At 54.1% G+C, this 27499-nt stretch overlaps 11 protein-coding genes across 11 annotated transcripts; 6 read left to right on the top strand and 5 right to left on the bottom strand.

The window, feature by feature from the left end:
• Positions 1 to 1092: 1092 nt before the first annotated feature.
• Positions 1093 to 3477, top strand: BBK36DRAFT_1190925 (glycoside hydrolase family 95 protein; the record flags this gene model as incomplete). The annotated part of the gene is made up of 1 exon (XM_024896698.1): positions 1093 to 3477. One exon carries the CDS (start codon positions 1093 to 1095, stop codon positions 3475 to 3477), a length of 2385 nt encoding a protein of 794 aa, XP_024751797.1.
• A 1041-nt stretch (positions 3478 to 4518) lies between these two features.
• BBK36DRAFT_1190913 (MFS general substrate transporter) lies at positions 4519 to 8738 on the top strand (the record flags this gene model as incomplete). The annotated part of the gene is made up of 5 exons (XM_024896697.1): positions 4519 to 4708; positions 4946 to 5855; positions 7048 to 7052; positions 7181 to 7258; positions 7345 to 8738. The coding sequence occupies 5 exons, from the start codon at positions 4519 to 4521 to the stop codon at positions 8730 to 8732; spliced, it is 2571 nt and encodes an 856-aa protein (XP_024751796.1). The 3' UTR covers positions 8733 to 8738.
• A 276-nt stretch (positions 8739 to 9014) lies between these two features.
• BBK36DRAFT_1113240 (MFS general substrate transporter) lies at positions 9015 to 10689 on the bottom strand (the record flags this gene model as incomplete). Its single annotated transcript, XM_024889882.1, has 3 exons — positions 9015 to 10240; positions 10320 to 10431; positions 10564 to 10689. 3 exons carry the CDS (start codon positions 10687 to 10689, stop codon positions 9015 to 9017), a joined length of 1464 nt encoding a protein of 487 aa, XP_024751795.1.
• Positions 10690 to 12283: 1594 nt separating this feature from the next.
• On the top strand, positions 12284 to 13678 carry BBK36DRAFT_1134474 (hypothetical protein). The gene is given in 3 exon segments (XM_024892324.1): positions 12284 to 12555; positions 12568 to 13601; positions 13646 to 13678. The coding sequence occupies 2 exon segments, from the start codon at positions 12300 to 12302 to the stop codon at positions 13599 to 13601; spliced, it is 1290 nt and encodes a 429-aa protein (XP_024751794.1). The 5' UTR covers positions 12284 to 12299; the 3' UTR covers positions 13646 to 13678.
• A 271-nt stretch (positions 13679 to 13949) lies between these two features.
• On the bottom strand, positions 13950 to 14672 carry BBK36DRAFT_1112738 (hypothetical protein; the record flags this gene model as incomplete). Its single annotated transcript, XM_024889833.1, has 1 exon — positions 13950 to 14672. The coding sequence occupies one exon, from the start codon at positions 14670 to 14672 to the stop codon at positions 13950 to 13952; it is 723 nt and encodes a 240-aa protein (XP_024751793.1).
• Positions 14673 to 15935: 1263 nt separating this feature from the next.
• BBK36DRAFT_1112706 (hypothetical protein) lies at positions 15936 to 16439 on the top strand (the record flags this gene model as incomplete). The annotated part of the gene is made up of 3 exons (XM_024889827.1): positions 15936 to 15966; positions 16042 to 16166; positions 16335 to 16439. The coding sequence occupies 3 exons, from the start codon at positions 15936 to 15938 to the stop codon at positions 16437 to 16439; spliced, it is 261 nt and encodes an 86-aa protein (XP_024751792.1).
• A 268-nt stretch (positions 16440 to 16707) lies between these two features.
• On the bottom strand, positions 16708 to 17341 carry BBK36DRAFT_1112576 (hypothetical protein; the record flags this gene model as incomplete). The annotated part of the gene is made up of 3 exons (XM_024889818.1): positions 16708 to 16807; positions 16866 to 17103; positions 17173 to 17341. 3 exons carry the CDS (start codon positions 17339 to 17341, stop codon positions 16708 to 16710), a joined length of 507 nt encoding a protein of 168 aa, XP_024751791.1.
• Positions 17342 to 18653: 1312 nt separating this feature from the next.
• Positions 18654 to 19616, top strand: BBK36DRAFT_1134473 (hypothetical protein; the record flags this gene model as incomplete). Its single annotated transcript, XM_024892323.1, has 3 exons — positions 18654 to 18752; positions 18877 to 19288; positions 19370 to 19616. The coding sequence occupies exons 1-3, from the start codon at positions 18662 to 18664 to the stop codon at positions 19614 to 19616; spliced, it is 750 nt and encodes a 249-aa protein (XP_024751790.1). The 5' UTR covers positions 18654 to 18661.
• Positions 19617 to 21503: 1887 nt separating this feature from the next.
• Positions 21504 to 21959, top strand: BBK36DRAFT_1138588 (hypothetical protein; the record flags this gene model as incomplete). Its single annotated transcript, XM_024893249.1, has 1 exon — positions 21504 to 21959. The coding sequence occupies one exon, from the start codon at positions 21504 to 21506 to the stop codon at positions 21957 to 21959; it is 456 nt and encodes a 151-aa protein (XP_024751789.1).
• Positions 21960 to 22297: 338 nt separating this feature from the next.
• On the bottom strand, positions 22298 to 23305 carry BBK36DRAFT_1112090 (NAD(P)-binding protein; the record flags this gene model as incomplete). Its single annotated transcript, XM_024889774.1, has 1 exon — positions 22298 to 23305. The coding sequence occupies one exon, from the start codon at positions 23303 to 23305 to the stop codon at positions 22298 to 22300; it is 1008 nt and encodes a 335-aa protein (XP_024751788.1).
• An 821-nt stretch (positions 23306 to 24126) lies between these two features.
• BBK36DRAFT_1190893 (bifunctional catalase/peroxidase) lies at positions 24127 to 26540 on the bottom strand (the record flags this gene model as incomplete). Its single annotated transcript, XM_024896696.1, has 3 exons — positions 24127 to 25707; positions 25778 to 26149; positions 26214 to 26540. The coding sequence occupies 3 exons, from the start codon at positions 26538 to 26540 to the stop codon at positions 24127 to 24129; spliced, it is 2280 nt and encodes a 759-aa protein (XP_024751787.1).
• Positions 26541 to 27499: the final 959 nt, after the last annotated feature.

Raw genomic sequence — 27499 nt, 5'->3', positions numbered from 1 at the left:
AGAGAAAAAAGCAACTGGAAAGCCCTTTATCAACGAAATCCTCAAGAGACAAGTCTAGGAGATCGCGGCCCTGTCCCCTTGACAACATGACTATCACGGAGTTACATGGATCGTATTTATACGCATCGTCTTGGTGTTGGATCAACTGCAATACGACAGTCATTCCCCAGACTAATGAGGGCAAGTTGCGGGGCTCCGCACGATCGAGTCGACTTAGTGCATCCCGGCTCTGGGGAAGCGGCAAGGACTTGCCCAAGCTGGTGATGATGTTGCCGAGAGCGGCTCTTCTGATGGCACATGGCAGCAGGATATCGTGATGAGGGGGGTGGGATCCGTCGGGCATTTCATGACAAGACTACGCCAAATGTAGGCCTGGAAGTCAGATTCTTGTACGGCTGACTTTCAGTTTTCGACGAGCCAACGCCCTTGTCTGTTACATGGGCATGAATCCCGTCGGCTGGAGCTTGTTGTTGGTTAGATCAGCCCTCGGGTAAATAGCTGGAGAGTCTGTAGCATCACGCCTATTGCCAGTCTCTTCAGCTAAACTATTGGAAATTTCCAACGCGCGAACTGGTCATGGTCCAGATGCCAGAGAGTTTGTCAAACGAACCAAAAGCCTGCCAGGTCGATGTTTCGGACGAAAACCCGGGAGGCGGCATCTAGTGGCGCACGATCCGCTACACCATCTCCCGGGCCAATATCCGGCTCAATATCCGGGGAACATCTCGACGCCAGATCGACCAATCAACCGGGGGCCCTAGAGCGAGAAACCTGCAGAGGCCAAGAGTCCACCCGAACAATGCTCCCGGGGCTTGACTCCGCACGGAAACAGCTGACTTGTCTTGCTCCGGCTACCGGCACTCAGGTTTGGAGGGATCGGATTTCCAGCCGCTTCGAAAGTTCGTGTTGGTGATGTAAACTGGTGAGCTGATGTTCATGAGGGGTTTGTGAAGAATAGCAGGGCTCCGCAGCTGAAGCATTGTTAGGCATGTATTGAAACTTGGAACCTCGCCTCCATATCTGGTGCCGGCAACAGAATACAGTGGTCTTACAACTTCAACGAAGTTTGGGACTTGATATCGGTTTAGCAAAATGTCTTCAGAACACAGACTCTTTTACACCACCCCCTCAACAACATTTCCAACCTCGCTGCCCCTGGGCAACGGCCGCTTCGCCGCGTCCGTACTCTCCTCTCCCTCCAAGGAAGTCTTCATCCTCAACGAAGTCTCCTTCTGGTCTGGAAAAGAGCAGCCAGCAGGCCAAGGACTGTCCGAGAAGCCTGAACGCGCCAAAGATGAGCTGAGAGAAACCCAAAAGTGCTATCTCAACGGCGACTACGCTCAGGGCAAGAAGAGGGCGGAAAGGTTTTTTGAGAGCAAGAAGACCAACTTTGGGACCAACCTGGGCGTTGGAACGCTTGAGATTGCCTTGAATGGACAGGGGAGCGTTGACGATGTTGTTGGCTTTGAGAGAGAGTTGCGGCTTGACGAAGCTGTGGCGGAGACGAGATACAGTTTGAACGGCCGCCAGTTCAAGAGGAGATGCTTTCTGAGTCATCCGCACCAAGTGCTCGTTGTGCAGCTGGAGGGCGATGAGCTGGAGGGGCTGGAGGTTGAAGTCGGTGTCCAGGGCGAGAACGAGGCATTCACGACCAATATCAACGCTGATGGGAAGCTCGAGTTCAATGCCCAGGCTCTCGAGACGGTGCACAGCGATGGAACCTGTGGAGTCAAGGGCTACGGCCTCATTGCGGCAACTGTAGACGATGGAAAGATTCAGCATCGCCATGGGAAACTCGTCATCTCGGCAAAGAAGAGCATAAGCATCCTGGTGACGTTTAACACCGACTACACCGAGCCTGAAGACGCATGGAGAAGGCGAACAGTCTCACAGATGGACGCGGCCCTCAAGCTGTCTGCCTCTGATCTCTTCCAAGCGCACCTCCAAGACTTCCAGCCGCTCTATCGCCGGGTGAGCATCTCTCTAGGATCCAAATCCGGCTCGGCCGCCAGCACTCCCACGGACCAGCGTCGGCAGAGCTTTGAGGCTTCCGGATATGCTGATGCCGGCATGTTCGCGCTCTACTTTCACTATGCCCGCTACCTTACCATCGCCGGCACCCGGCATGATTCACCCTTGCCGCTGCATCTGCAAGGCCTGTGGAACGATGGCGAGGCCTGCAAGATGGGCTGGAGCTGTGACTACCATCTCGACATCAACACGCAGATGAACTACTTTGCAATCATGAATAGCGGCCTGTCTGATCTTATGCCGCCGCTCATCAATTACCTGACACGCCTTGCTGCGAGCGGCCAAAATACTGCCCGTGTCTGCTATGGCTGCCACGGCTGGGTCGCTCACGTCTTCAGCAACGTCTGGGGGTTCACAGATCCCGGCTGGGAGGTCTCGTACGGGCTCAACGTAACAGGCGGCCTCTGGATGGCGAACCATCTGATTGAGATGTTTGAGTACTCCCTAGACGACGCTTTCGCGAGAAACGAGGCATGGTCGGTGCTGTCCGGCGCGTCCAAGTTCTTCCTCGACTACATGATTGAAGATCCAAAGACGGGCTGGCTGCTCACTGGTCCGTCTGTGAGCCCAGAGAATAGCTTCTTTTTTGTCAACGACAATGGCGAGAAGGAGGAGCATTATGCGGCACTGGCACCGACTCTGGACGTCGTTTTGCTTCGCGATCTTTTTGCACTCTGCGAATATGTTACGACAAAGCTAGACTGTGAGCAGATCAAGTTGAAGGAGGATATTCGGATATACGAAGAAGCATTGGCGAAGCTGCCTCCTTTTCAGATCGGCAAGAATGGTCAACTTCAAGAATGGCTTCACGATTTCGAAGAGGCACAACCCTATCACCGCCATTTGTCTCACACAATGGCTCTCTGCCGCTCAGCGCAGATCTCGGCTCGCCATCAGCCCGATCTGGCAGAGGCAATACGCGTGACTCTCGAGCGAAGGCAGGGCCGTGAGGATCTCGAGGACATTGAGTTTACCGCCGCCCTGTTTGCGCAGAACTACGCCCGTCTAGGAGACGCAGAGAAGGCTGTCGCGCAGGTCGGCCACCTGGTGGGCGAGCTGAGCTTCGACAACCTGCTGAGCTACAGCAAGCCGGGCGTGGCGGGAGCGGAGAAGAACATCTTTGTCATTGACGGCAACTTTGGGGGTGCCGCGGCGATTGCTGAGATGCTGATCCGATCCATCATTCCTCGCCTTGGGGGGCCAGTCGAGGTCGATCTGCTACCGGCCTTGCCCGCGGCTTGGGCTGAGGGAACGGTCAACGGGATGAGGATCCGGGGAGGACTGGAGGCTGATTTCTCATGGCAGGACGGGAAGCTGGGAGGCGTGACGTTGAGGGCATCTGCAGCGTCTTCCGTGGTGGTGTTTTACGGCGAGCACAGGTTCGAGACGACGTATCAGGCGGGAGACGTGCTGAAGCTGGGGCCCACGCTGGAGCTGCAGGGCTGACGGGGTATACAGTGCAGTAGATCTATGAACGTGAGCTTGATGCAATGAGTCTTGTGGACGACGATAACTACAGAAGAGGCATGATAAGATACAATAGAAGATGCTCGATAGCGGAAACCCGGGCGCGGAAAAGGTTCCGTAGTCGGATCGTCAAACTATCCGGGTCCAAACTCGTATTCCTATTTGGGCGTACGGAGAATAAGCGGTGCTACGGCCACTATAAGTTACAGCGCTAAGAGCCCTATGATGCTACCTTGGTAGGATCAAACATTCCGGCCGGTTTCCATGAGGAGCCTGTGCTGTCACTATCACTATCAGGCAGTATTGGAAGAGGCGCTGAGGAACAGCTAGGGAGCCTGTATATCGACTCATTGAACAAAGCATAATCTATAACATAATACCTTATGCTTTCTTTGTAGAACCATTCTATCCTGTCGATGGAAAGCTTGACAGGGCTATGGAACTAACCTGCAACTGCGTGTACAAACTATAATCGAGTTATTACCGAGCAGAATTCGAAGAATAGGCAGCTTACTACTCTTACCATTTGAAGGATCCCGTTACCTCAAGGTTTCGGACCTCGCCTCAAAAAACTCACAGTACCTGTGCGAAGTCCGAACAGGACGGCTGCGGTACCCAACCCGAGGCAAGGCCTCGACAGACGCAGAGGTATACAGTCGACAAGACATGGACAACTGCCAGGTCTAAATGTGCAAGAAAGAAAGATAGTGCCGGGCGGTGGCGCCAGTTGTCACGGAGCTTCAATCGACTTAAGCTTGTCGAAACTCTAAATCTTGCCATCCTTACCCTGACTTTGACACTCTTACCTGTAGCACCAACTCACCTCACCTCACCTCGACTATTGATCTTGTCCCCCTTCCATCGTCTCCATCTTTCCTCATCATCCTGCTCCTCCACCTCTTCTCTCGCCCTATACTATCCCACCCAATTCATTCTTCCCGTCTCGTCTCGATTATTAATCGTCAAATGACGTTGCCTGCTAATGCCGCCGCTCAATGCTTCCTCCCGTCCCCTCAAGTCATGAAGACCTCACGATACGCCATCTCTCGACAGAAAGCCTGCCAGCAATGCTCCATCGCCAAAGCCCGGTGCGACCGCAAGGAGCGATGCTGCTCGCGCTGCGCTCTGCGGCATCTGCCCTGCCTCTACCCTCATTCGAATCCCACGACGACCGCCGCCTCGAAGCTCTTTGGCGACAGCAGAGATGCCGGTCCCGGCCCTCTGCCCAGCTTCTCTCGCACATCTGCCGGCACTCTCCCGAGTCCGGAGCGCGATGAAATCTCGCCGCCTCAGGGCACGCAGGACCCAGAGTCCCCGTCCATCCACCTCGACCTGGACGACCACAGCCCCCTCAGCTTTTCCACGGCACCTCCCACGACGAGGACGCAGTGGTCAGCCGCGCAATCCTTGGAACCTTCAGCCTTGCTGCCCGCGCAGCAGCAGCCAGAGTTTCTCGATTTCTCCACCCCCGATCTCATCTGCCCGATCAACGCAGAGGAAATCAGCAACCGGTGGCTGAACGCGTATATCCCGCTCCCTGGCCAGAGTGTCAAGAATTACCCGGCCACTGTGTCGGCCTTTATCTACCGCCTCCTCAAGTCTTACACCGGCATGGCCGTCCATGGCCGCGGGTTCCCGCCGTTCGTTCATGTCACGCAGCTGATGGGCCCGCATCCAAGTCCGCTCTTGTCTACTTGCCTAAGCATCATACGGATATGCGACAAGCCCTTGCCAGGGAGCGAGAATGTGACTGCCGAGATTCTGCAGAGGGAGATGAGCAACATATATGAAAGGCGCGACACTTATGATCATCTGTCCATGCTGAGCGCATTCCAGGCCTTCCTCATGTACACCATGGTCTTGTTCTTCAGACTGAGCCAAGGCAACAACCCTGTTCTCCGTCAGGCTATGATGAATCTACAAGAGCTGGCCTGCGTGGCAGCTCGTCAAGGCTTAATGAGCCTGGCAGAGCAGCGGCGGACGCGCCCCAAGTGGGAAAGCTGGGTCATTGCCGAGGCTAAACGGCGAACGATCTTCACCATGTATCTCTTTGATAGCGTCCTCTCCTCTGAAGACGGGCTGACAACGTTTCTTGGCACCGAGTTGGAAGGGTTGCCGGCAGTTTCGAGCAAAACCCTGTGGCTCGCTCAGACACGGCGCGACTGGGAGGCTGCGTACAATGTGCACCTCGCCGAGTGGGATGAGGGAAGCCTCCGCATCAACGAGCTGTGGCCTATTCCCCAAGGACTGGATGAACCACAGGTCGCAAAGAGACGCCATAGAGTGGACAGCTGGCTTGAGGATCTGGACGAATTTGGCACCATGCTCTATGCAATCACGAGCTGCACACACGGAGGGTGAACCATTACAAGGCAACAAATCTGCTTAACGCCCCTAATTTCAAACCAACTATATACCCATTCAGTTCTTCTCTTCCATTGTCGTCAGGGCACCGCCACTTAAGGCGCCAGACCAATCTATGAATGTTCCAGGGCTTCGAGTGCTTCTTCGAGAGTGATGACCTTGAGATTCATCTTTGGCATCAGAAGATCCAGAAAGACGGCGGCAAAGTTTTCGTGATGCGAGACGGGCAGTTCCAGCACGTTGTCTGAGATCACATAGACGTTGTAGTGGAGATCGAAAAGTCGGTAGATTGTGCTCATGACGACACCGGACAGACTGAGGCCAGACTATGAAAACCACAAGTTAGTATGATGTATAGGGGAGGGCACTGCACAGTAATGTGGAGTGTGTTCGACTTACAATGACGACAGTGTTGATGTTGTTCTCCTGGAGAATCGTCTCCAGGTCATTCCCCGCCCCTGCATACCACCGTGTCTTCTGAAGAACAATATCCTTGTCATCAACATTGAAGTATGAAGGCACCTGCACCGCAGGGTTCTTCTCGTCAAAGCTCGCAAACCCATTGACCAGCTTGGCAAAGGGGGCGTTTTTGGGCAGCTCCGCCTGGGAAGGGCTCGTGAAGTAGAGCGTCGTGAAGACGGTCAGCGGCCGAGGATCCCGCTTATGCACGGCGTCGACCCATCTAGAGCAGTTTGCCACGAACTTGCTCCCTTCTGGCGTGTCCTTGGCGATGTCGAAGAGGATGTTCATGAAGTCGAGGTTGAGGACGGCATATCGTTTGCCGAAGCTCAGGGGGGCGCTGTTGGTCTCGGCGGAAGGCATTTTGGAGGATATGGGACTTGCGGTGATGTGGTTGGAGCAGAATAGGGACGAAGAGGAGTCATTTTTTGTTCTTGATTTCGGAATTGGGCCTTGTTTTGTTTGTCTGTTGGCTTGGTTGTTAAAACTGGACATTCAATCACTTACACGTTGATTCTCAACTCCGGTTGATGCTCTGCTTTGTCACTGAACCCATGTTCGAATAGGGATATTGAGCGGGCGCTGATTGGATGCTGAGCAGCCAGAGCTGGCTCAACTCCGGAAAGCTCCACTCTCAACTCCGACGTGTAAGTCGTCAGCTCCGATATTCGCCTCGAGATTGGCCCCGAGAGAAGGTATATAGAATGACGAAAGGGATGCGTTGAGCATCTGTAAGTGCCATTGGAATTGGCAGAGCAAGTCGATTCAGACTCAAGATTACTGAAAATGTCATCGAAACCAGGGAATGAACAAGATGTGGAAAACCCTTCGCCCACGGCAGACACGCCACCGACTCCAGACCCAGCCGAGCCCTACAGCATCTTTGACAGTCGACAAAGGGCGTTTATCGTGATTATCGTCTCCACAGCCGCAACCTGTAAGTAATCAACATTAATACTACTATAACCCTCTTGCAGTACTTTAGTTTTTGTCCAACACAAGTATTAACGCCCGGCGCATTAGTCTCCGGCTTTGCCTCCAACATCTACTTCCCCGCCCTTCCCACCATCGCCTCCGACCTGCACGTCTCCATCGAACTCGTCAACCTCACCGTAACATCCTACCTCATCTTCCAGGGCATCGCGCCCAGCCTCTGGGGCCCCGTGTCCGACGTCAAGGGCCGAAGAGTCGCCTACTGCTGCACCTTTCTCGTCTTCGTCGGCGCGTGCGTCGGGCTGGCCGAGACGAACAACTATGCCACCCTCGTGGTGCTGCGATGCCTCCAGAGCACGGGCAGCGCGAGCACGATTGCGATTGGCAGCGGCGTCATCGGCGACATCACGACGAGGGCCAACAGGGGCGGGCTGATGGGCATCTTCCAGGCCGGCTTGCTCGTCCCGGTGGCGATTGGGCCGGTGATTGGGGGTGCGATTGCGGGATCGCTGGGGTGGAGGGCGATTTTCTGGTTCTTGACGGGGTATGGGGGCGGCTTCTTGGTGTTTCTGGTGGTGTTTCTGCCGGAGACGCTGCGGTCGGTGGTTGCGAATGGCAGTCGGACGCCTTCGTCCCCGATGGCAAGGTATCCTCTCGTCGTATACCAGAAGCTCACCAAGATTGAGTGGAACGGCGAGAATTCGGCGGCGGCCCCTGACGCGAAGAAGCGCATCGACGTGCTTGGCCCGTTCCGCATCCTCTTCAGCAAACACGCGACGCCCATCATCGTCTTCTTGTCGATATACTACGCCGTGTGGCAGATGAGCATCACCGCCATGTCGACGCTCTTTGAGCAGAAGTATCATCTCAAGGAGACGCAGATTGGGCTGACGTTTATCGCCAACGGCGTGGGGTCCATGGTTGGGACGCTCATCACGGGCAAGATTCTTGACAAGGACTACAAAAAGGTCAAGGCTGCGCATGATGCTGCTCAACAGTCTCAGATGGCGACTGATGGAAACAACGGGGTTGGGGTTGAGGAGGCCGCGGAGGACAGCTTTCCGCTTGAAAAGGCTCGTCTTCGCCTGGTACCGCTCTTCTCCATCATCCAATGTCTCTCCATCCTCCTCTTCGGCTGGACAATCAACTACCCCGACAAGGTGCCCATCGCCATCCCCATCATATCCACCTTCATCACCGGCTGGACCGCCGTGTCGACGCAGTCCATCATCATGACCTATCTCGTCGACGTGTTTTCCGACCGCAGCGCCGCGGCGAGCGCGAGCCTGAATCTGGCGCGGTGTCTCTTTGCGGCGGGCGGCACGAGCATCGTCATGCCCATGGTGAATGGCATCGGGGTGGGGTGGGCGTTTACGATTTGTGCGGTTGTGCAGCTTGTTGCGCTGCTGGGGCCGGCGGTGCAGTGGAGGTTTGCGGCTGGGTGGAGGAGGCAGGCGAGGATGCGAAATGGTAAATAGGGGGTTGTTTGGGGGAATGCGTGTGGCAGCATCCTCGTCATAGTGCAGAAGAGAAGATGAGAGACGCCGCAGAGACTACAAGAGGGACTGTGTTGATAGAAGCCTGATGCCCTCGGCATATATAGAATGAGCTTGGTGAAAACTGATTATCATAATGCTAATATAGAACTGGAACTTATAGACTGAGAACATATATACTCGCTTTTATAGATTATCGGTAACATCTGGTCAACAAATTCACGTCTATTACAATTGCTCCGGTTGTCTACTTTTCCATCATCGTTAATCGTTATGGCCTGTAGCCGCTCCCCAAAAGTACGTCGCCCAAGCCCCCAGCAATAGAACAATCATAGCAGCAAAACAGGTCACACTCAACATCTTCTGCTTCTCCCGGTTCCTCCCCTCCTCAAACTCCTCCTTGAGGGCATTGATCTTTTCGCCCCTGATGATTCTCTGCTTCCGCGTCCACTGCAGCCTGCCCATCGTAGGGTTGAAGAAACCCATTGCAAACATCAAAGCGCCGACAACCACAGAGCCTGCTGCCAGCACGACGTAGAGGATAACGACGTGGTCGTAGCCGTCGTTGTCGTGATCCTGGATGACGCCGGCCACGATGCCAATGATGATGGTCATGCTGTTGTTGATGGCAATCTTGATGGCGTAGCCAGACCCAAAGACTTCCTGGTACCACATGCTGGTGCGGATGCTATCGATGATGACCGTAGGGCCCAGTGAAGATGCAAACGCATAGATGCCAAAGCTGGCTGCCGTTCCTGCAATTGTAGGCCCGAAAGCGGCAAGGCACATGGAAAGCAGCATACCGAGACCACAGACGAGCATGATGGTGTTTCGCTGACCAAAGACATCAATGAAGATGCCAAGGAGGGGCACCAGGAAGAAGCCGAGGTACTGAGACATGGCCGAGTACCAGCCTGCGGTGACGGCCGAGATGTTGAAGCGCTTCTCGGCAAACTCAGTCGCATTGGTGGAGAAGACGCCGGCGACGGAGGTCTGGAAGAGGGAGAAGAGGGACACGAGCCAGAACGGCCAAGGGAGCCGCAGCATCTTTGTGATTTCAAACTTGCTGTTCTTCTCCGTCAGCCTCTCGCCGGTGGCCGGGTCGTTGGAGCCGGCATATCGCCGCTCGCAGTACTCGGTGAAGTAGTAGAAGCCGACCGTCACCACGTTGGTGAAGAGGTTGATGAAGACGGCGCACCAGTACACCCAGCTAAAGTTGCCCGTGTTCTCCGCAATGACATTGGCGGACGCCTTGCCGACGAAGCTGCCAATCTTGCCGAGGCCCAGCTCGAAGCCGAGGGTGGAAGCGAAGCCGTTGGACGGGGCGAACCAGGAGGAAAAGACCTTGTACTGGGCGCATTGCGTGGCGACGTCGCCGAGGGCCTGGACGACGCTGCCGGCAATCATGAACTTGAAGCTGCGGACCTGGGTGGCCGCCGCGATGAGAATGGCTCCGATGCTGTAGACGGCGTTGCCCCAAAGCATTGTCCCTGTTGAAGTTGTTAGTACAGGCTGCAAGGCAGATGCTGGCCTGTTGGCGATCAAGAATAACGCGGGAGTGGTACGTACTTGCACCACCGAATCGATCTGTGATGATACCGCTGACAAGGATCAGGGCCGTCTTGATGAAGTCTTCACTGGCATCCAGCGTGGCATATTGCGCATTGTTGATGTGCAGCTCCTGCGGCCGTGTCAATGATAATCATCCAGGGAGTATGTATATACAAGTGAGAGGGCCAACCTTTTTCAGTGTGCTTTTCATGGCACCCGTCACGCCGCTGCTCCAGTGAGAGCCAAAGCCAACCAAGCTGACGAGGATGACAGACAAGATCTTCATGCTCATCGGAATCTTGGTGCTCCGTCCATCAGACGCAGTGTCTGACTCGTCTAGAGCCGACACACCGACGACATCGGCGGGACGCTTCTCCTCATCGCTCATGATGCGCAGGACCTCTTTTCGAGAATACGAAGAGTATGGTAGGACGGACGAGACTGGAAACGGGTGCGAGAAACCAGGCGCCGCGTCGACACCGAGGGCGACACGATGGGGTTTAAGAGGAGGACGGGGACAGCCGTCAAGGATCTTATCTGATTGATAATATGGGACTGATTGATAAAAACTGCTTGGAAGCCATGGTGGATCGGTGCCACATGGCCGTGTCCGGACCTTTGGCCGGTGCTATCAACAAGCAGGCCATGCCTTGTTGGTGACCGGTATGGATTCTCAACGTGCTCAAGCAAGCAATTCCACCTGGACGGGGCCTGAGAGTTGGTTCTTTGTCGATGATGCCAAGGCGATCCGACAAGGGACATGCATGACAAGCGCTGACTCGACGGTAGAAATTTTCCAGCGAGTGTGGGAGAGCCGAACGGATTCGTGTAACGCCCATCATGGAGTATTGATGGGTTTCAATGAGATGTCGTTCTTGTCTCTTTGGTCTCTTGTTCCTGTCCTGCAGAGGTGGGAGGAGAGGCACTGGGATCAATGCTTTGTTGACTGTCATCATGTTGCCTTTCACGGATAATCCGTCGGCGAAGCTGCTTCTTCGATGGGACAGCACAGGGTTCAGGGCTGTCGGGTCGTATAAGCTACGGCTTAGTGTACGGGCTATTCTTCTGTCTGAATGACTCGAGAATGGGACGTGGAGAGGGTCTCGGAGCTTCCACCGGTCCCTCCAGTGACATTCGACGATGCGTCAATTCTCAATTTTTTGTCCAGAGAGGTCCTTTTGTTACGTACAAGGACGTATAATAGGGTTGTTTTCAAGGTGGGTTCGCCTGCTTCGTTGGCCGCCGGGCAGACTGAGTGGTCCGAGCGATTTCCGACCAATTCGTGCTCTAGCAGCCTGGTTAAATGATGTCTGAGGCTGATACAACCTTTGATGCGCATGAGCTTGATATACCTGACTTTGTTTTCGAGTGTGAAAGATTTCTTGAACTGGATGCCCAGGCATGATACACTCCAGTCAGGTCGGCGAGAATGCCATGAAATTGCTTCTCAGTTTGAAGTGAAGGCTTCTCAATATAGATGATGTTATACTATGCCACTAAATAGATAAGCATATATGATAAACACGGTCTTTGCATCACTGGAACACTGGAGCCCGGATGAATTGCGTGAGCTTCTGAATTGCTGGTTACTGGTAGCTGTTGTCAAATCGGCGAGAAAACGGTGACCCATGGCTACGAGAGCCGGGATGAAGTACTAGCTAGCGGTCGGTGAACAAAGACGGGCACATGCTGCATAGGTAAACTAAAATTGTAATATAGATTGATAGATCAGGATTTACTATAAGTTGATCAGTTTAGATAAAAATGAGAAAATGAAACTGAGGAGAAAAGTTGTCATGTTCACGATCTTCAGACTTCTTCGAGGCACAGATCAGATCAGTACATAAATGCAGGTGCCCCACCAGACGTACGATAATCGATAAGATAAGCCACCCGACGAGCTATCGTCTGCAAAAAAAATTTCCCCGGCAATTGGAGCATTTGAAGCTTCACTCAAGCCCACCGCGAAGCAAATCGGCTGCGCGGAATTGCGACACAATGTCCACCTCAATTGCGTCGCCCGAGCCGGCGCTTTCAAAATCAGAAAAGAAGCACAAGAAGGAGAAGAAGGACAAGTCGTCAAAGTCGGAAAAGAAGCGCGAGCGAGACGAGGAGGCGCTCCCCGACAGGAGCCGCAAGCACAAGAAGTCCAAGAGCGAATCCGTCGATGAAAACAGAGAGGAGGAAGAGGCCGGGGCTTCGCAACCGCAAGTCAGCATCGACAATGACGATGCCGAGGTAGCGCACAAGAAGAAGGAGAAGAAGGAGAAGAAGGAGCACAAGAAGAAGCACAAAGAAGAGGAGCGCGACGCCGAGGACGGCAGTCCAGAGAAGAAGAAGAAGAAGAAGTCCAAGAAGCACGCCGACGAGGATGCGGAAGCCAACGAAACTCCTGCAGCTGGCGATGCCGCCGATGCCGCGGAGACCGATCAACCCGACCAGAAGCCAACGCCGCAGACAGCACCTGAAGTCTACCAACCCTCCGATATTCCTGCCCGACCTCAGTATCCATTCTACAGCCAGACCGTCTCTCTCTACGAGCCCATATACCCCATTGGTTGGTCGCAGCCCGTAACAAACGCCGAGTACCAACACCTACAACATCTCAAGAACAAATACGTCCCGTCCCTGCGGGGTGTGCTCTTAAAATACAAAAACGTCGCGCTGGGCGAGAACCCGGGGCGAAAAGGTGCGGCGACTTCGGACGACGACCAGACAGTCGTCAAGTCAATCAACGAGTACGCAGTTGGCTTCGGCTGGATCACTGCTGAAGTTGAGCTGTTTGTGCCTAGTCGCGGCGCGTGGATGGAGGGCACCATCAACCTCCAGACCGAGGGCCACATCGGCGTCGTCTGCTTCGGCCAGTTCAACGCATCTATCGAGGCTCGACGTCTGCCATCTTCCTGGAAATGGGTCTCTAACGATGACCCCGAGGCGCATGGCATGGAGGAGACGGCATCGGTGATTACCGCAGACGACCAGGGTGTGGTGCGCCAGATTCACAGCACGGGCTTCTGGGTTGACGCAAACGGGAACAAGGTTAAGGGCAAGATTCGTTTCCGCATCCGCAACTTTGATGTCGGCGTCAGCGGCGAGACGAGCTACCTCAGCCTGGAGGGAACCATGCTGGACAAGGAGGCGGAAAAGGCGCTCGTCCGGGAAGAGGCTGCCACGGCAGCTCTTAGAAAGGGCACCAAGGGACGCGGCATCCAACGAAGGAGAGCGCCAGAATTTGCCATGACGCGGTTCATGGATGAAGAGGAGCAGCAGCCCGCCGAGACACCAGCTGCTGAGGCTTAGGGCGCGTCAGAGGGGGCGGAAGGTTGAGCGTCACTGGATATGAAGACGTCGGGCAACGGCAGAGGCAAACCATGCATCGGGGTGGGCTTTGCTTTTGGAGTTTATGATACCCTCTTTGGATGGAGGGCTTGTCACATTATTTCTGAGCGTTTGTACATTTGGGAATTGAATCAGAAGATTATGCATTGCCACGCATGGCCAGTCTGGGCAGTTGCAGTCTGAGGCACATACAATCCAGGGCTGTGTAGTGAGCTATGCTATGGTCTCTATAGAACTTGTTGTGGGGTACTCTGAACAAATTGCCAGCTCGTGGTATGACTGGTGTCAGTGCCGCTGCACTATGCAATATCATGCTGATGCCTTCACCATCGGCTCCCATGGCCGTGCCAGATTCCAGAGATATACCTCTCCATAAGGCTCGCGCGTTGTGTCCCTGACAACGACGGGTTGAAAGGGAGTCACAGTCGACGACAGCACTGTTGATGCATCAACCCAGGAAGATTCATCCTCCCAGCACGGTTGCTCGCAGAACCTATCGACCCGCTCCCTAAAGGCGTCCCAGTCTGCAGAATGATCGTTGACGACGACCTGAAACCTGACCCCTTGGATATCAACGGTGATGCGCTGCACCATGCTCGGGAACTCGCTTGAACACGCGCTGCTGAGAAGCCACGAGTAGTCCGTCCTGTCGCCGTTGCTCTCCCAGTCGTACCACACCTGGGTTCCCCTTTCTGAAAAGTCGCTGAGGACGAGTCTGGAATGCGCGTCAAAGGTGAGGGCGCAGTGCTGCTTCGATATGCCCTCGACGCGGGGCAGGACGATGTCGCAGGTTCGGGGATCGGTGCCGATGATGAAGCTGCCGGGGCGTTTGGGGGGCTGTGAGAAGCTGAGCTGGATGGCTCTCCCCGGAATGTTGTGCGTGAGGTTCGAGAGACGGGAGCAGAGATGGGCGTATGAGGGCGTGTAGGAGATGATGCGGGAGGCGTTTTCGGGGAGCTGGGTTGCTTTGTCGGCCCAGGAGTGGAGGGCTGTAGGGACGAGCCAGGCGATGATGTCGTGGTGAGAGGTCATTGTGAAGATTACGAATGATGATTATGTGTAGAAGTCGAAGAAGTCGAAGGCGAGTATGCTTGCTGAAATGAGAGAAGTTCGCTATGACGATTGAGAATGCTGAAGCAAGATGGTTGACGCTGATATAAAGAGAGAATAGGTAGGTGGTTGTAGTATGTGTATTATACCCGTGTGGTGGACAAACTGTCGATGGCAAAATGAAGGGAACAAGCGACAAGGTTGAGCAGAATTCTAAGACGAAATGAAAGATGGATGTACAGAGGCAAGAGATGATAACAAGGCAGAATCGCCATCTCTGAGAAGCTACCGGCCTTGCCGACTTATATAGAACTTACGCGTACGCAGTCATCTTTGCGTGGAGCACGCTGGATATTTTCTTCTTTCATCTCAGCCCAACGGCCTGCCTGAGCGAAAATGCACGATGGCACGACAAAACACGACTCGTCTCACAGACGACGAGCCATCGACTGGCCGCCAAGTGCGCGCAGCCGCGTCACGAAAGCACCTGATCTTGCATGAAGTCGGTAAGCAGATGGATGACGCATTTTGCAATTTTCGGTGTGGGCTTTGGAGTCAGATCTTTGCTGGTGGATTTTCTTGCATCGTGAACAGAGTGAGGCTTTGGGCCGTAATGAGATTCACGGTGCAACGAAGTGGGAGGACGAGAGCCAATCATTTGGTGCGCGAATGAACGCGAAGATGCGCGTTTGAAAGTGTCGCGGGTCGCGGGTTGGGATTGGACGGGACGGAGTGAAGTTGTGAAGTTTCTGAAACTGTTTTCTTCACTTATGCTGTTGGTTGATGTTGGCGGTGGTTCACTCTTTGACAGCCTGTTGATTGCTTGAGCGAGACGATGCTTGTAGTGCAGCAGCGTGTCTATTGGACGCCGAGATGGATAAACAGTCTGACGTGGAAGGCAAAGATTGATGCAGCCGGGGTTTATGATGACATGCGATGACATTTGGGACAAGATCAGGAGACTCTATTGGGAGGCATTTGCTGTCTTTACATGTCGCTGTAAGACTTGATCATCAACCAACCTTACACCTTGTGGTTGTGGTCTAATCCGAGGTTGATGGCTGAGGCGGACAAGAGGTACCTGAACCGATGTACCTTCGCAGCTAAACCCGCTGCCTGACTTTTCGGGCCACAACCCAGCAACCCCCAACGAGCCGACCTTGACCCGAGAAGCATCAAAGGAACCTTTTGCGGGCATTCAACTCCCACGACATCCCGCTTCGCAGGCCAATTGAACTCGCAAACATGGCTTCCGACGCAGCTACCGAGGCGCGGCGTAAGTTGCTGATAACCCCGCTGATTCTGTGATGATGCGCGCATTTGCTGACTTTTGGGGAATGACAAACTGCAGAGGCGACCCGCGAGGAGATGCGCGATGCCCGGCTCCCGCTCGCATACAGAGACAGCTGCGCCCACCTCTTGATTCCGCTCAACAAGTGCCGGAGAGAGACGTGGTATGCTCCGTGGAAGTGCACGGTACGTTTTACGTGGGCGGGGTGTTGTTGTTGAAGGCTGAGGAGGAGCTGTGTGGCGTGGAAAGAGGAGGGGGGAGAGAGAGAGAGAGAAAGAGGAGATTTGCATAGGGAGTTGGAACAGAGAGAATTCGTTTTGCTAACGCGGTGATGGGGGATGGTTGGCTTCTAGGACGAGCGACACAGCTACGAGAAATGCCAGTACGTCGAGTTCAAGAAGCGAGTCGCCAAGATGAACGAGCTGCGGGAGTCAAAAGCGGGTGCGCGGAGCAACTGAGGGCGGGAAGAAGGGGGGGCGATGCGAACGACGTGTACATATCTTTCACACATGAGAAACGGGGGATTAGAAGAAACGTTGAAACAAGCAAATCAAAAGGGCCCGAAGCGCCAAGTTTTTTACCATTTGGTGGTTGAGTTACGGGGGAGGGAAACGGTCTTGGCAGTTCTTGTGTCGACAACGAGGTCACGGTGAATGCGATCAATTGGCGCTGCACAAGGACGGCGAGAAGCGGCAAGAAGTTTAAGTTCTACTCGATTCAGTAGAGTCAAGCTTCGTCTAGCAGCTCGCTCTTCTCATCCAGCCCTGACCACTTCGGCTTTCCATCCGGCAAATCGACGACCCTCTGTGGATAGAAGAGATGACACCTGCCACACAATGTCAGTCACAAGGTTCAGCACCGATAACTCCGGGAAGCCCACATACTGCACATCGAAATTCTTCCGCTGGGCTTCGTTCTGGAAAGACAGAAGCGTCGGGAACAGCAGGACCATGTTCCGTCCCTCGTCCATGATGAGAGTGCCGCAATAAGAGCAGCTTACTTTGCAGGGTAGTTCACGCTCCTGCGACTGAGAACCAGAGTTGTAAAAGCGTAGGCTTTCGGCGCCGCTTTCGAATGCCATGTCTTGCTTTTTGAAGATTGCTGCCCATTGGAAGGGGGCGCCTAGAACACTTTGATGTTAGAAAGGCCATGGTCAAGCTAAAGGGGGGCCTGTAGTAAAGGGAAGCTTACCATGGAGGACTTTGCAGCCATCGCAGTGGCAGTACTTGGAGGCGAGAGGCTTGTCTTTGCTGAGCCAGTACTTGACTCGGCCGCAGTGGCACGAGCCTTGGAGCGTCTTGTTGAAGGACTCGTCGGGTTTCTTGTATGGCGGCTCCGATTTCCAGCTTTGGTCTGCCATGTTGTATGTAGAGTATATGCGATGCGGGAGACAGTGTCTGTAAGGGAGGCAATAGTATCTGTAATGGAGGAAGGTTGAAGCGGTCTTACAGATTCGTGAATAAGGTACGTCGAACTTCATAGGGGATTGATCACGAATTGTCGGAATATACAGATGGCATACACAAGAGCCCCCAAGTCGTTGACAACCTGGAACCTACAAGTGATTTACATGACGTAAGGGAGGTGACGATATGATGATGGCTATAGAATACTCTATCCTCCATACAAGTACGGGGTACTACTGTAGGTATATGGGTGAATCGATGCAGAGAACCCAGCAGCAGCATCTTACACACAAGATCATGCGGCATAATGATGTGTTACAGTAGAAACATGGAAAATAAGTGCAGATATAAAGGAACAAGAACAACGTCGCAGTCTCAGACTCTCCGAGAACGCGAGCTCGTTCCTAAGAACGAAGATTCTAAGCCTAATCGAGATGGAATCCGTCTAGCAGTTCCGTCTGGCGACAACAGAGCCGTTTAAGCTGAGCCATGGCCGGAGTTAACGCGGATTTAACGACTCGTGCCTTTTAACGTCTCATGGGCGATCTGAGATGCAGCGGCGGTTATCTCGTGTGACGTTGTGAGATGCTCTGCATGACTTGTCTCTTCTTACTCGAACACAAAAGACCTGCATTGAATCTCAAGTCTTCACTGCGCTAAAAGCGGGGTGAACCAAATCCATGGAATTGAAACGACCCCGCCACAGAATAAGAAGAAGGAAATCTACAATTCTTTTTTAGTGCTATTGTACGGAGAATAGGTAGACTCTATCGTAGTAAGACGGGAGGCAAAAGTCCGTTTCCAGCGCCCAAAAACTCCTTGTGCCAAGCAAAACACCAGACTGGTCAGCATCTCGAACCGATTCGGCAGACAGAAAGTCAAGGAGGTTACATTGAACCTCCGCATCTGACTCTCTGTGTGTTGTCTCCCTTCCTGAAATTTAGAGCCTCTCTCGGACATTATTCTCAGGCGCACTCATTCGTCGTCGCTGCAGTTTATCGGCTCGCCGGATCGGCACCGACGCCGGCACACGACTCGAGGCACGATATGGAGCAACAGATGTGATTCCGCTTGCCATGCAAACAAACGGAGTGCAAAATTGCCCGCGCAAGACCCACTCGAGGCAAAATCGAGGAGCAAAGCAAAACATATATAGATAGGGACGATGAAGCTCACCATGTCGGTCAGCAACCCATCGATCTTCACAGCATCAACTCCTTGATACCTTCTCTGTTCCTCCTCAGTCTTTGCGCATAGTATCACATATAGACACCATGGCTAGCGAGGCATGCTGCAAGGTGGCGCCGGTCACGGCTGACTACACCCCCAAGGGCAAATACGAAAAGATTGCCGGCATCAACACTTGTAAGATGAGCCCATCTTTCACATCATAACTCTCTCAAGTGAGAAGAGAAAGAAAAAAGAAAAAAGAGACGCAAAAAGGCAAAAGGAACAGGAGATCTGATATGAGTTTCGTTGCAAAACACAGACATCGTGGGCGACGAAACCGCCACCAAGGGCATCATCGACGTCTACGACATCTTCGGCATGTGGCCCCAGACCATCCAGGGCGCGGACCGCCTCGCCGCCCACACCGGCTTCCTCGTCCTCATCCCGGACCTCTTCGACGGGCCGGGCCTGGACTACGACGCCGTGCCCCCGGACACGGAGGAGAAGGGCAAGAAGATCCAGGCCTTCCTCGGCGGCCCGGCCAACCTGCAGACCAACCTCGAGAAGCTGCTCGTCTTCCGCAAGGCCCTGGCCGACAAGTACCCGGCCGCCGAGGGCCACTGGGGGCTCTTTGGGCTGTGCTGGGGAGGCAAGCTGGCGGTGATGGCGTGTGGTGAGGGCAACGAGGGCGTTGGACGGAGGTTCAGCGCCAGCGGAACGGCTCATCCTGGGTGAGTGTGGTCATCATTCTCTTTTCATGAGTGTGTCTGTGTGTGTGTTTTGCTGACCAATGTTTTTGTGTGTGTGGGCAGTCTCCTGGATGAAGCCGATGCCAAGGCCCAGACGGCGCCTCACATCCTGCTCGCTTCCAAGGACGAGCCCGCCGACAAGGTTGCCCTGTACAAGGAGGTCCTGGGCGACCGGGCGGAGGTGACGACCTACGAGACCATGCACCACGGCTGGATGGGCGCCAGGGCGGACCTGAAGAACGAGGACAACGTCAAGGAGTTTGGGCGCGGCTACAAGCAGGCTGCCGACTTCTTTGCCAAGCACCTTTGAAGCGGGATGCGTGTTTGGCAATGCCGGAAAAGTCGATGGTATTGAAGCGTCTTATATACCCATAGGCAATCTATCGAGTTGATTCGGGTCTTTGTCTGTCCGAGCCGGTGAAGTTTCGGGATGTTTTTGATGATTCCATATCGATATTTGCCAGAGGGCGTCTCAAGCGTGTTGACGTATCTCACCACTTTCGGCTGCTTGGCGAGAGGGGGTGTTATCTATGTTATGTCTCCGGTGGGTTCGTGAAGCCTCCATGATCACATCAAGATGTAATGAGAGTGCCTTTGTGTTTCATGTCTTTGAGGGCATTCGGTACACAAAGTTCTCAATCTACAAGTAAAACATTAGCTATGAAACCTTCATGAGTCCGAAATACTTTGGAGCGATAGTATCCTTAATTTTTTGTTCACAGGTTGTGTATCTCCTGTACGTATTCAACTCTAGGACTCTATAGCAAGCCCACTTGACCAATGCCTCAATCCAGGTTCACGCAGGACATTCAGTAAGCACTTACATAGCAATACCCCATGGGGAGCCCCATAGCATCGCTTGCCGCGACACGTTTCCGTCACTACAATCCGCGTAATGGACCAAAGAATTCATTAATCCACAAATCAACTTCCTCTTCATCCTGCTCGTCTCCGCCACAGCCCAGCTTATGACTCGGTTAACACGGCCTCGGAAAGGTCGCTCCGCACCAACCTGTTGGACGTCTCTTGTTGGACGTCTAATATAAGCATAAGGACTGGCGATCAAAGAAACGGTTTGCGGTCAGCCAATGTTCGAGCAGGCTGATCACAGCTCTAACCGGTGGTAGTAGCTTTGCTAATCCGGGTGATAGAGGCTGAACCGGCGCGTTCCTGGGGAAGATCCTTGCAGTAGCGCATTCAACCGTAAGCTTCCATGACTCAATTCCGAACCGCTTCTCGATTCCGTCTCCTTTTCTCTGTGCGGTGTTAGTTCCATCAGAGAAATGCTGTACCTGCTGGCTCTTGTTCTTTTGCGTGCCATTTCCGTCGGGAATACCCAACGGATAGAGATGAAACTTGCCATCATACCACCCGATACTCCCCGTACATCGTGACTGCTTACTGGTAGTATTGATGCTTCTCCATCTACAAACAGTTTCCAGAACGCTTCTCCGATACGCGTGGATCGAGTCGAGCTGCTATGCCCTAGATAGGCAGGTCCATGCTACCGTATGATGCAATGGCCTCCGAAGAATGCCTATTCCGTTAATATTGGCTGTATAGCTGGAGTCCTAGTTCAGCACGCCCTGCAGGATGCATTTTCTCAACTCTCAGACGATCAACATCTTGGCACGGGGCCGTGGTGAGATCTTAGGACTATACGATGCCTGCCGGTACGCCAAGCGAGGCATAGGAAACTGGGCAACGGCCATATCTCTGACGTACCCCCCTGGCCTGGGAGTTGACAACTTTTTACGCCGACTGGGTGGAGTATTGCTGGGCAACAACCTTGGGCTTTGGGATATGTAGTATCGTGATGAACGACAAGAGTCGAACTGTGCCGACGGTCCGTCTGACCACAGCGTCTGGGATAGATGATCCCATAAGGGGAAGGTGAAACAGAGTAACCTACGGGAACTAACAATGCCTCCCACAGCTTCTCCATGCATCAAGTGGATCTTGATGGGTAGAAGCGACTTAGAGGCTTAAGTCCTGACGACGATCGTTGCCCGAGAATCGTTGCCCGAGTATATCTCCATCAGCAGTTAGTACTATCATGTATATATAGAAGGAGGTCTTCGCCGTCTGAAGTCATGACGAGAAGCAGACACAGACAAGACAACGACAGCTCTTCACCAGTCTATCATCTCACTCCTATCTTGATACACCAAGTATCCCAGCCATCCTATATCCAGCCATGAAGTTCTCCATCCCCCAAGTCCTCGCAGCGCTTAGCCTCGCCAGCGTCGTCGCCGCCGACTTCCACATCCTGACGGGCCCCTGCTCCATCGCCCCCGGCTTCGGCGGCAGCCTCGAGTCCTACGCCGTCGCCTGCCCGTCCAACTACTACAACTGCGACTGCATGCTCAACGGCGACCGCACCGGCCACGTCATCGCCGGCGAGACGCCCGTCTACGGCCTCTCGTCCACCGGCTCCAACTACTTTGAGCTCGACGGCATGTGCGGCACCGGCAACCTCAACTTTTACCTCCAGAGCGATGGCACCTGGCTGTTTTACATTGCGGGCGGAGACGGCAGCGTCCAGGGCACGTGCTACAATGGGGATAACAGCGTTACGGACTGCAATGAGTTCAGCGCGGCGTGCAGCTTGAGCAACATCTTGGTGTGCTACTCGTACATTTGCGAGCCTTGAGGGCGAGGTCGCAGTTAAGGGCGAGGACGGTTGCTAGGACGACTTGGACGAGAAGTGGGAGCAGACTAGTTAAGAGATCGTTATGAATATAAATCCAAGATTCACATATCACATCAGCACTATAATCGTGAGCAATAGTGACAGTACACCGTGTTGTGATTGGATTACAACATTAAGGCGTATATGCAGAGCCTCATACCAATGGTGTTCGTTATTTGACGAAGACAAACGAAGTCAAAATTAAAGGAAACTATGGACAACTCGCTTAAGTGACAACATTGCTGGCGAAGAGGGTTTACACTGAGCAGGAAAAGAATGTGTCTTTACCAGACCAAACTTCAGGTCTTCTTCGAGACGTGAACAATGACCTTGCCACCACTCGACCCCTTCTTCAGATGCGCATAAGCCTGCGCAGCCTCGTCAAACTCAAACGTCGCATCAATAATCGTCTTAATCGCCCCTTCGCCAAGCCACTGTGCAATCTGCGCCAGATCATCGTGGTTATTCGACGTCATGTACGTGACGAGCTTGTTCCTCCCTCCACCCAAGAACGAAGGGACGAATTTCGCCATGGTAACGCCTTTGATACTGCTCAGAGATGCTGAACCGCCCACTAGCACGTAGGCTCCGCCCGACTTGAGATAATGTTTCGACTGCTGGTAGAGACCTGGGAGGGACGAGCCGACGTTGTCGACGATGAGGTCAAAGACTTGACCGCTCTGCTTGAGCTGCGTAACCAAGTCGCCGGCCTTGTAGTCGAAGATCTCATCGGCCCCCAGTTTCTCGCAGAGCTCCTTTTTCTTCGTGGAGCAGGAGACGGCGACGTGACATCCGAGAGCCTTTCCAATCTGAATGCCAAACGTCCCCACGCCTCCCGATCCGCCATTGATAAAGATCTTGGAGCCTTTCTCGACATATGGCTTGATCGTCTGATATGCCGTCATCGCAGTCGTCGGCGCGCCCGCAGCGACATCCAGATCGAAATCCGCCGGCAAGACGGCATACCCGTCGCGCTCGGCGACGACATACTGAGACAGCGCGCCAGGCGCCTTTGTAGGATCCAGGCGGACCAGCACGACGTCTCCGGCCTTGACATCCTCGACGTCATCTGCCGTCGCGACGACGCGGCCGCTGAGGTCCATGCCGGGCGTCTTGGGAAAGGACAGGATGGCCCTGGAGAAGAAGCCCATCTCGACCGTCTTGTAGTCCGCGGGATTGAGGCCCGCGCTGACGACCTCGACGAGGATCTGGCCCTTGTGGAGGGGCAGCGCTGGCTTAGCTGCATTATCGATGAGTTTGAGCGTCTCTTCGATGGTGCCTGGAGCGGCGAGTTGCCATGCTTGCATTGTTGTCGCCATGGTTGATCTGGATTCTGTAGGCTATGGCAGTTCTAATCGCAATGTGAAGGTGTTGCAAGAACACGGAAGCGTGGAAGATGCAAGATGTATAAAGTGCTCCTCGTCGAACACAAGAACGTAATAGACATCTTTCGGGGATTCACATGTGTTATTAAATCGGCTGTTCAGCTATTAGCATCATAGACAGCACGTCATTGAGTCATGGATCCCGGATACAACTAACTAATTAGGAAACCTCCACCTTCTTGTTGCGTGCTTGACGTTTGACAAGCTTCCGCGGATGGACGTGGCCAATTATAGACGGATCCGCTTTTGAGCGAATCGAAGAGTCTTGTTGTTAGCTTGAGATCTGGACCTGGGCGTAGGAAGACAGCGACAGCTACTACTATTCTGATCTACTAGTTGCGGTTAGGCCGTGGCTTCGGACATGTGAATATGGAGGAAGCTCGATCTGATTATGCGGCCATTCCGAGAGATCAAGGGTCCAGGGTCGTTGAGCGGATGGGCATTCAAAAATAACAGAATTGCGTGTTGCTTCATTGGTGGGATTTTGACAAATGCTCCTGACATCACCCTTGTTCTGACATCGGAACTAGTTGTCACTTGTATCTTCATATGAGGTTAAGGTATGATCAAACGATAAGTTTCATCAAGCAGCTGAATCAATCACATCAAAGGGATACGCATTTACAGTTTTACTTTTTTATTATCTACATAACTCGATGCTTTGCTTTGAAGTGCATACAACCACATTTACATCGGTTCAAATGCTGCCAAAACACTGAGCGGCGTAGATGCGCAAGCCCCAATTACAAGCGAGGCCTAAAGGGAGAGTCTCTCGGCAGGTCGAAGCGATCCAGGTTGGTAACCTTTGTCCAAGCAGCCACAAAGTCCTTGACAAATTTCTGGCTGGCATCGGAGCTGCCGTAGACCTCGGCAACGGCGCGGAGCTCGGGGTGAGAGCCAAAGACGAGGTCGACGCGAGTGCCAGTCCACTTCTTGGCACCCGTCTTGCGGTCGGTTCCCTCAAAGAGGTCAATGTCAGAGGGGTTGGCCTTCCAGGCGGTGTCCAAGTCCAAGAGGTTGACGAAGAAGTCGTTGGTCAGCGCGCCAGGACGGTTAGTGAAGACACCGTGAGACGATCCGTCATAGTTGGTGCCGAGAACACGCAGACCGCCGATGAGGACGGTCAATTCTGGCACGCTGAGGGTAAGGAGCTGGGCCTTGTCGACCAAGAAGTGCTCCAGCTTGACTCTGGGTGTCGACTTGCCGTAGTTGCGGAAGCCATCGGCGACGGGCTTGAGGTGGTCGATAGACTGGACGTCCGTCTGCTCCTGGGTGGCATCGTTGCGGCCAGGGATGAAGGGAACGGTGATGTCGTGTCCGGCATCCTTTGCCGCCTTCTCGATGGCTGCCGCTCCGGCCAGGACGATGAGGTCAGCCAGAGACACCTTCTTGCCGCCGCTCTGGGAGCTGTTGAAGTTCTTCTGGATCTTCTCGAGTGCCTGCAGGACCTCGGCCAGCTGAGGGGGGTTGTTCACCTCCCAGTCCTTCTGGGGCGCCAGACGGATGCGGGCACCATTGGCTCCGCCTCGCTTGTCGCTGCCACGGAACGTCGAGGCAGAAGCCCAAGCGGTCGAGATGAGCTTGTTAGGAGCCACGCCAGAGTTGAGAATCTCCTTCTTGAGAGCAGCAATGTCGCCCTCGTTGATCAAAGCAAAGTCAACGGGAGGGACGGGGTCCTGCCAGGGGAACTGCTCCTTGGGGACTTCAGGGCCAATGTATCGGCTCAGGGGTCCCATGTCACGGTGCGTCAGCTTGAACCAGGCCTTTGCAAAAGCATCGGCAAACTGGTCGGGATGCTCCAGGAAGCGACGGGCGATCTTTTCGTACTCAGGGTCAAAGCGCAGCGCCAGATCCGTGGTCAGCATGGTGGGCGGCAGCTTCTTGTTGGGATCATAGGCGTGAGGAATGATGGGCTCGGCGTTCTTAGCCACATACTGCTTGGCTCCGGCAGGGCTGGTGGTGAGCTCCCAGTCGTACTTGAAGAGATACTCCAGGTACTGGTTGCTCCACTTGGTCGGGGTCTTGGTCCAGGTCACCTCCAGGCCGCTGGTGATGGTGTCAGGGCCCTTTCCAGAGCCGTAGCTGTTGGCCCAGCCGAGGCCCTGGTGCTCGAGAGGAGCAGCAGCAGGCTCGGGACCGACGTGGCTTGAGGGACCAGCGCCGTGAGTCTTGCCAAAGGTGTGTCCACCAGCAATCAGAGCGACGGTCTCTTCGTCATTCATGGCCATGCGGCCAAAGGTGACGCGGATATCACGAGCAGCAGCAACAGGGTCACCGCTGGCATCAGGACCCTCGGGGTTGACATAGATCAGACCCATGTGCGCCTGTCATGAGAATCAGAGTCAGTGCAATGCTCATCGTAGCTGAACACCAGTCGAGAAAGACAAGACATACCGCAGCCAAGGGAGTCTCCAACTCGCGGGAGTGTATATCAGTGTGCCTCTTCTCGTCGGCATCAATGACACCGTGAGATCCAGGCTTGGTGCCCTCGAAGCCGTGGGCATATCGGACATCGTTGCCCAGCCACGTAGTCTCGCCACCCCAGTAGGCAGACTCATCAGCCTCCCAGGTGTCTGGACGGCCACCAGCGAATCCGAGCGTCTTGAAGCCCATGGACTCGAGCGCCACGTTGCCAGTCAGGATGAGGAGATCAGCCCACGAGAGCTTGCTGCCGTACTTTTGCTTGATGGGCCACAGCAGGCGGCGAGCCTTGTCCAAGCTCACATTGTCGGGCCAGCTGTTGAGGGGTGCGAATCGTTGTTGGCCCTGTTTGAGAGATGAGTTAGTGATGCTGCCATCATGAGTCACGGTTTGTTGATTTCAGTCTTACGTGGCCACCACCGCCACGGCCGTCAGTGACACGATACGTGCCAGCGCTGTGCCATGCCATGCGGATAAAGAGACCTCCATAGTGGCCAAAGTCGGCGGGCCACCAATCCTTGGAATCGGTCATCAGGGCCGTAAGGTCCTTCTTGACGGCATCGTAGTCGAGCGTCTTGAAGGCAGCCGGGTAGTCAAAGTCGGCTCCGAGCGGGTTGGTGACGTCTGTGTGCTGGCGGAGGATGTTGAGCTTGAGGTCCTCAGGCCACCAGTCCTTGTTCCTGGTTCCGTGGCCTGCGGCGTTGATGTGGTTGACGGGGCACTTGGATTCGCCCATCTTTGCTTTTTTTTTAATGTGGTTGTTGTGGATTGACTGAAGACGAAGAAAAGGGTTGCAGTCAATGGGGTATCTGGTAGTGGTTGATGTAAGTGCGAGCCCAAGTTTGGCTGAGCTTGTCGAGATCCGCTAACAATGAACTCGAGGGAAAGAAGGACACAGAGAAGGAAGAGGGAAGAGAAAGAACAAGGAAGAAAAAGAGGAAACAGCAAACCATATAAATGCCCGTATCAACCGCCAAGCGAAGAGGAGGAGAGCAGCCAAACAGCCATTAGAGGAGGGGTCCGGAGGGACGAACCCCGCGTTTTCCAGCATGTCACTGTCCGCCAGCCAATGTCGCGATCACGCCGTTCGCAGGCCTCATCTGGATCTGCGGTGAAACGCCATTGGCGGCGGTTGTGTCATCGCTGTCCGTGCTGACGAACCGAAGCCTCGCAATTTCAAAGACCCGCGTCGACATGCTCTACTGTGCATAGCTCAGGCGGGGTCTCTCGGGCCATGTACGCGTACGAGTAGTTCTATAGTGGGTTCTGGTGGAGGGTGGAAGCTGTTCGAATCGGGGCAAGGGGGGCGAGCTGGTCGATGGGAATCAGGAGACTCGATGCTGCCGCTTCGCTTCGGATGCAACTATCCGTGGCTCGCACGTTGCGGAGGGGCTTCTCCCAGGGTGAGCTCTCGGTACTGCAGCAGTCAAGTGCCGTCCTCTCCGTGTCAGTTGGAGGAAGAAGGAATGCGTACAGTGCACTGTGGCCTTCGATTTCTAAGAAGTCACCTTCTTCTCCGCACTGCTAACCCAAAGCCGTGCACAACCACCTTTTGCTAGCAGGAGGCTATCGATGCCTCGCTGTGCGTGTCCTCTTACAGTAGCTGCCGGCGATTGGCGATTTGCGATCTGCTATGGGGGGGAACCCTCCATGAGTTGTGCTCCGGCCACTCGGACTCCGAAGGTCCGTTCAAAG

Source organism: Trichoderma citrinoviride, assembly GCF_003025115.1.
Source record: "Trichoderma citrinoviride strain TUCIM 6016 unplaced genomic scaffold BBK36scaffold_3, whole genome shotgun sequence".
NCBI lineage: Eukaryota > Fungi > Ascomycota > Sordariomycetes > Hypocreales > Hypocreaceae > Trichoderma > Trichoderma citrinoviride.
Note: the sequence above shows the minus strand (reverse complement) of the source record. Positions and strands in the feature narration are given on the sequence as shown.

What these genes read in the sequence shown, in the direction of transcription:
- BBK36DRAFT_1134474 (XM_024892324.1), top strand. Translation starts at nt 12,300, where the DNA reads ATGTCCACCTCAATTGCGTCGCCCGAGCCGGCGCTTTCAAAATCAGAA.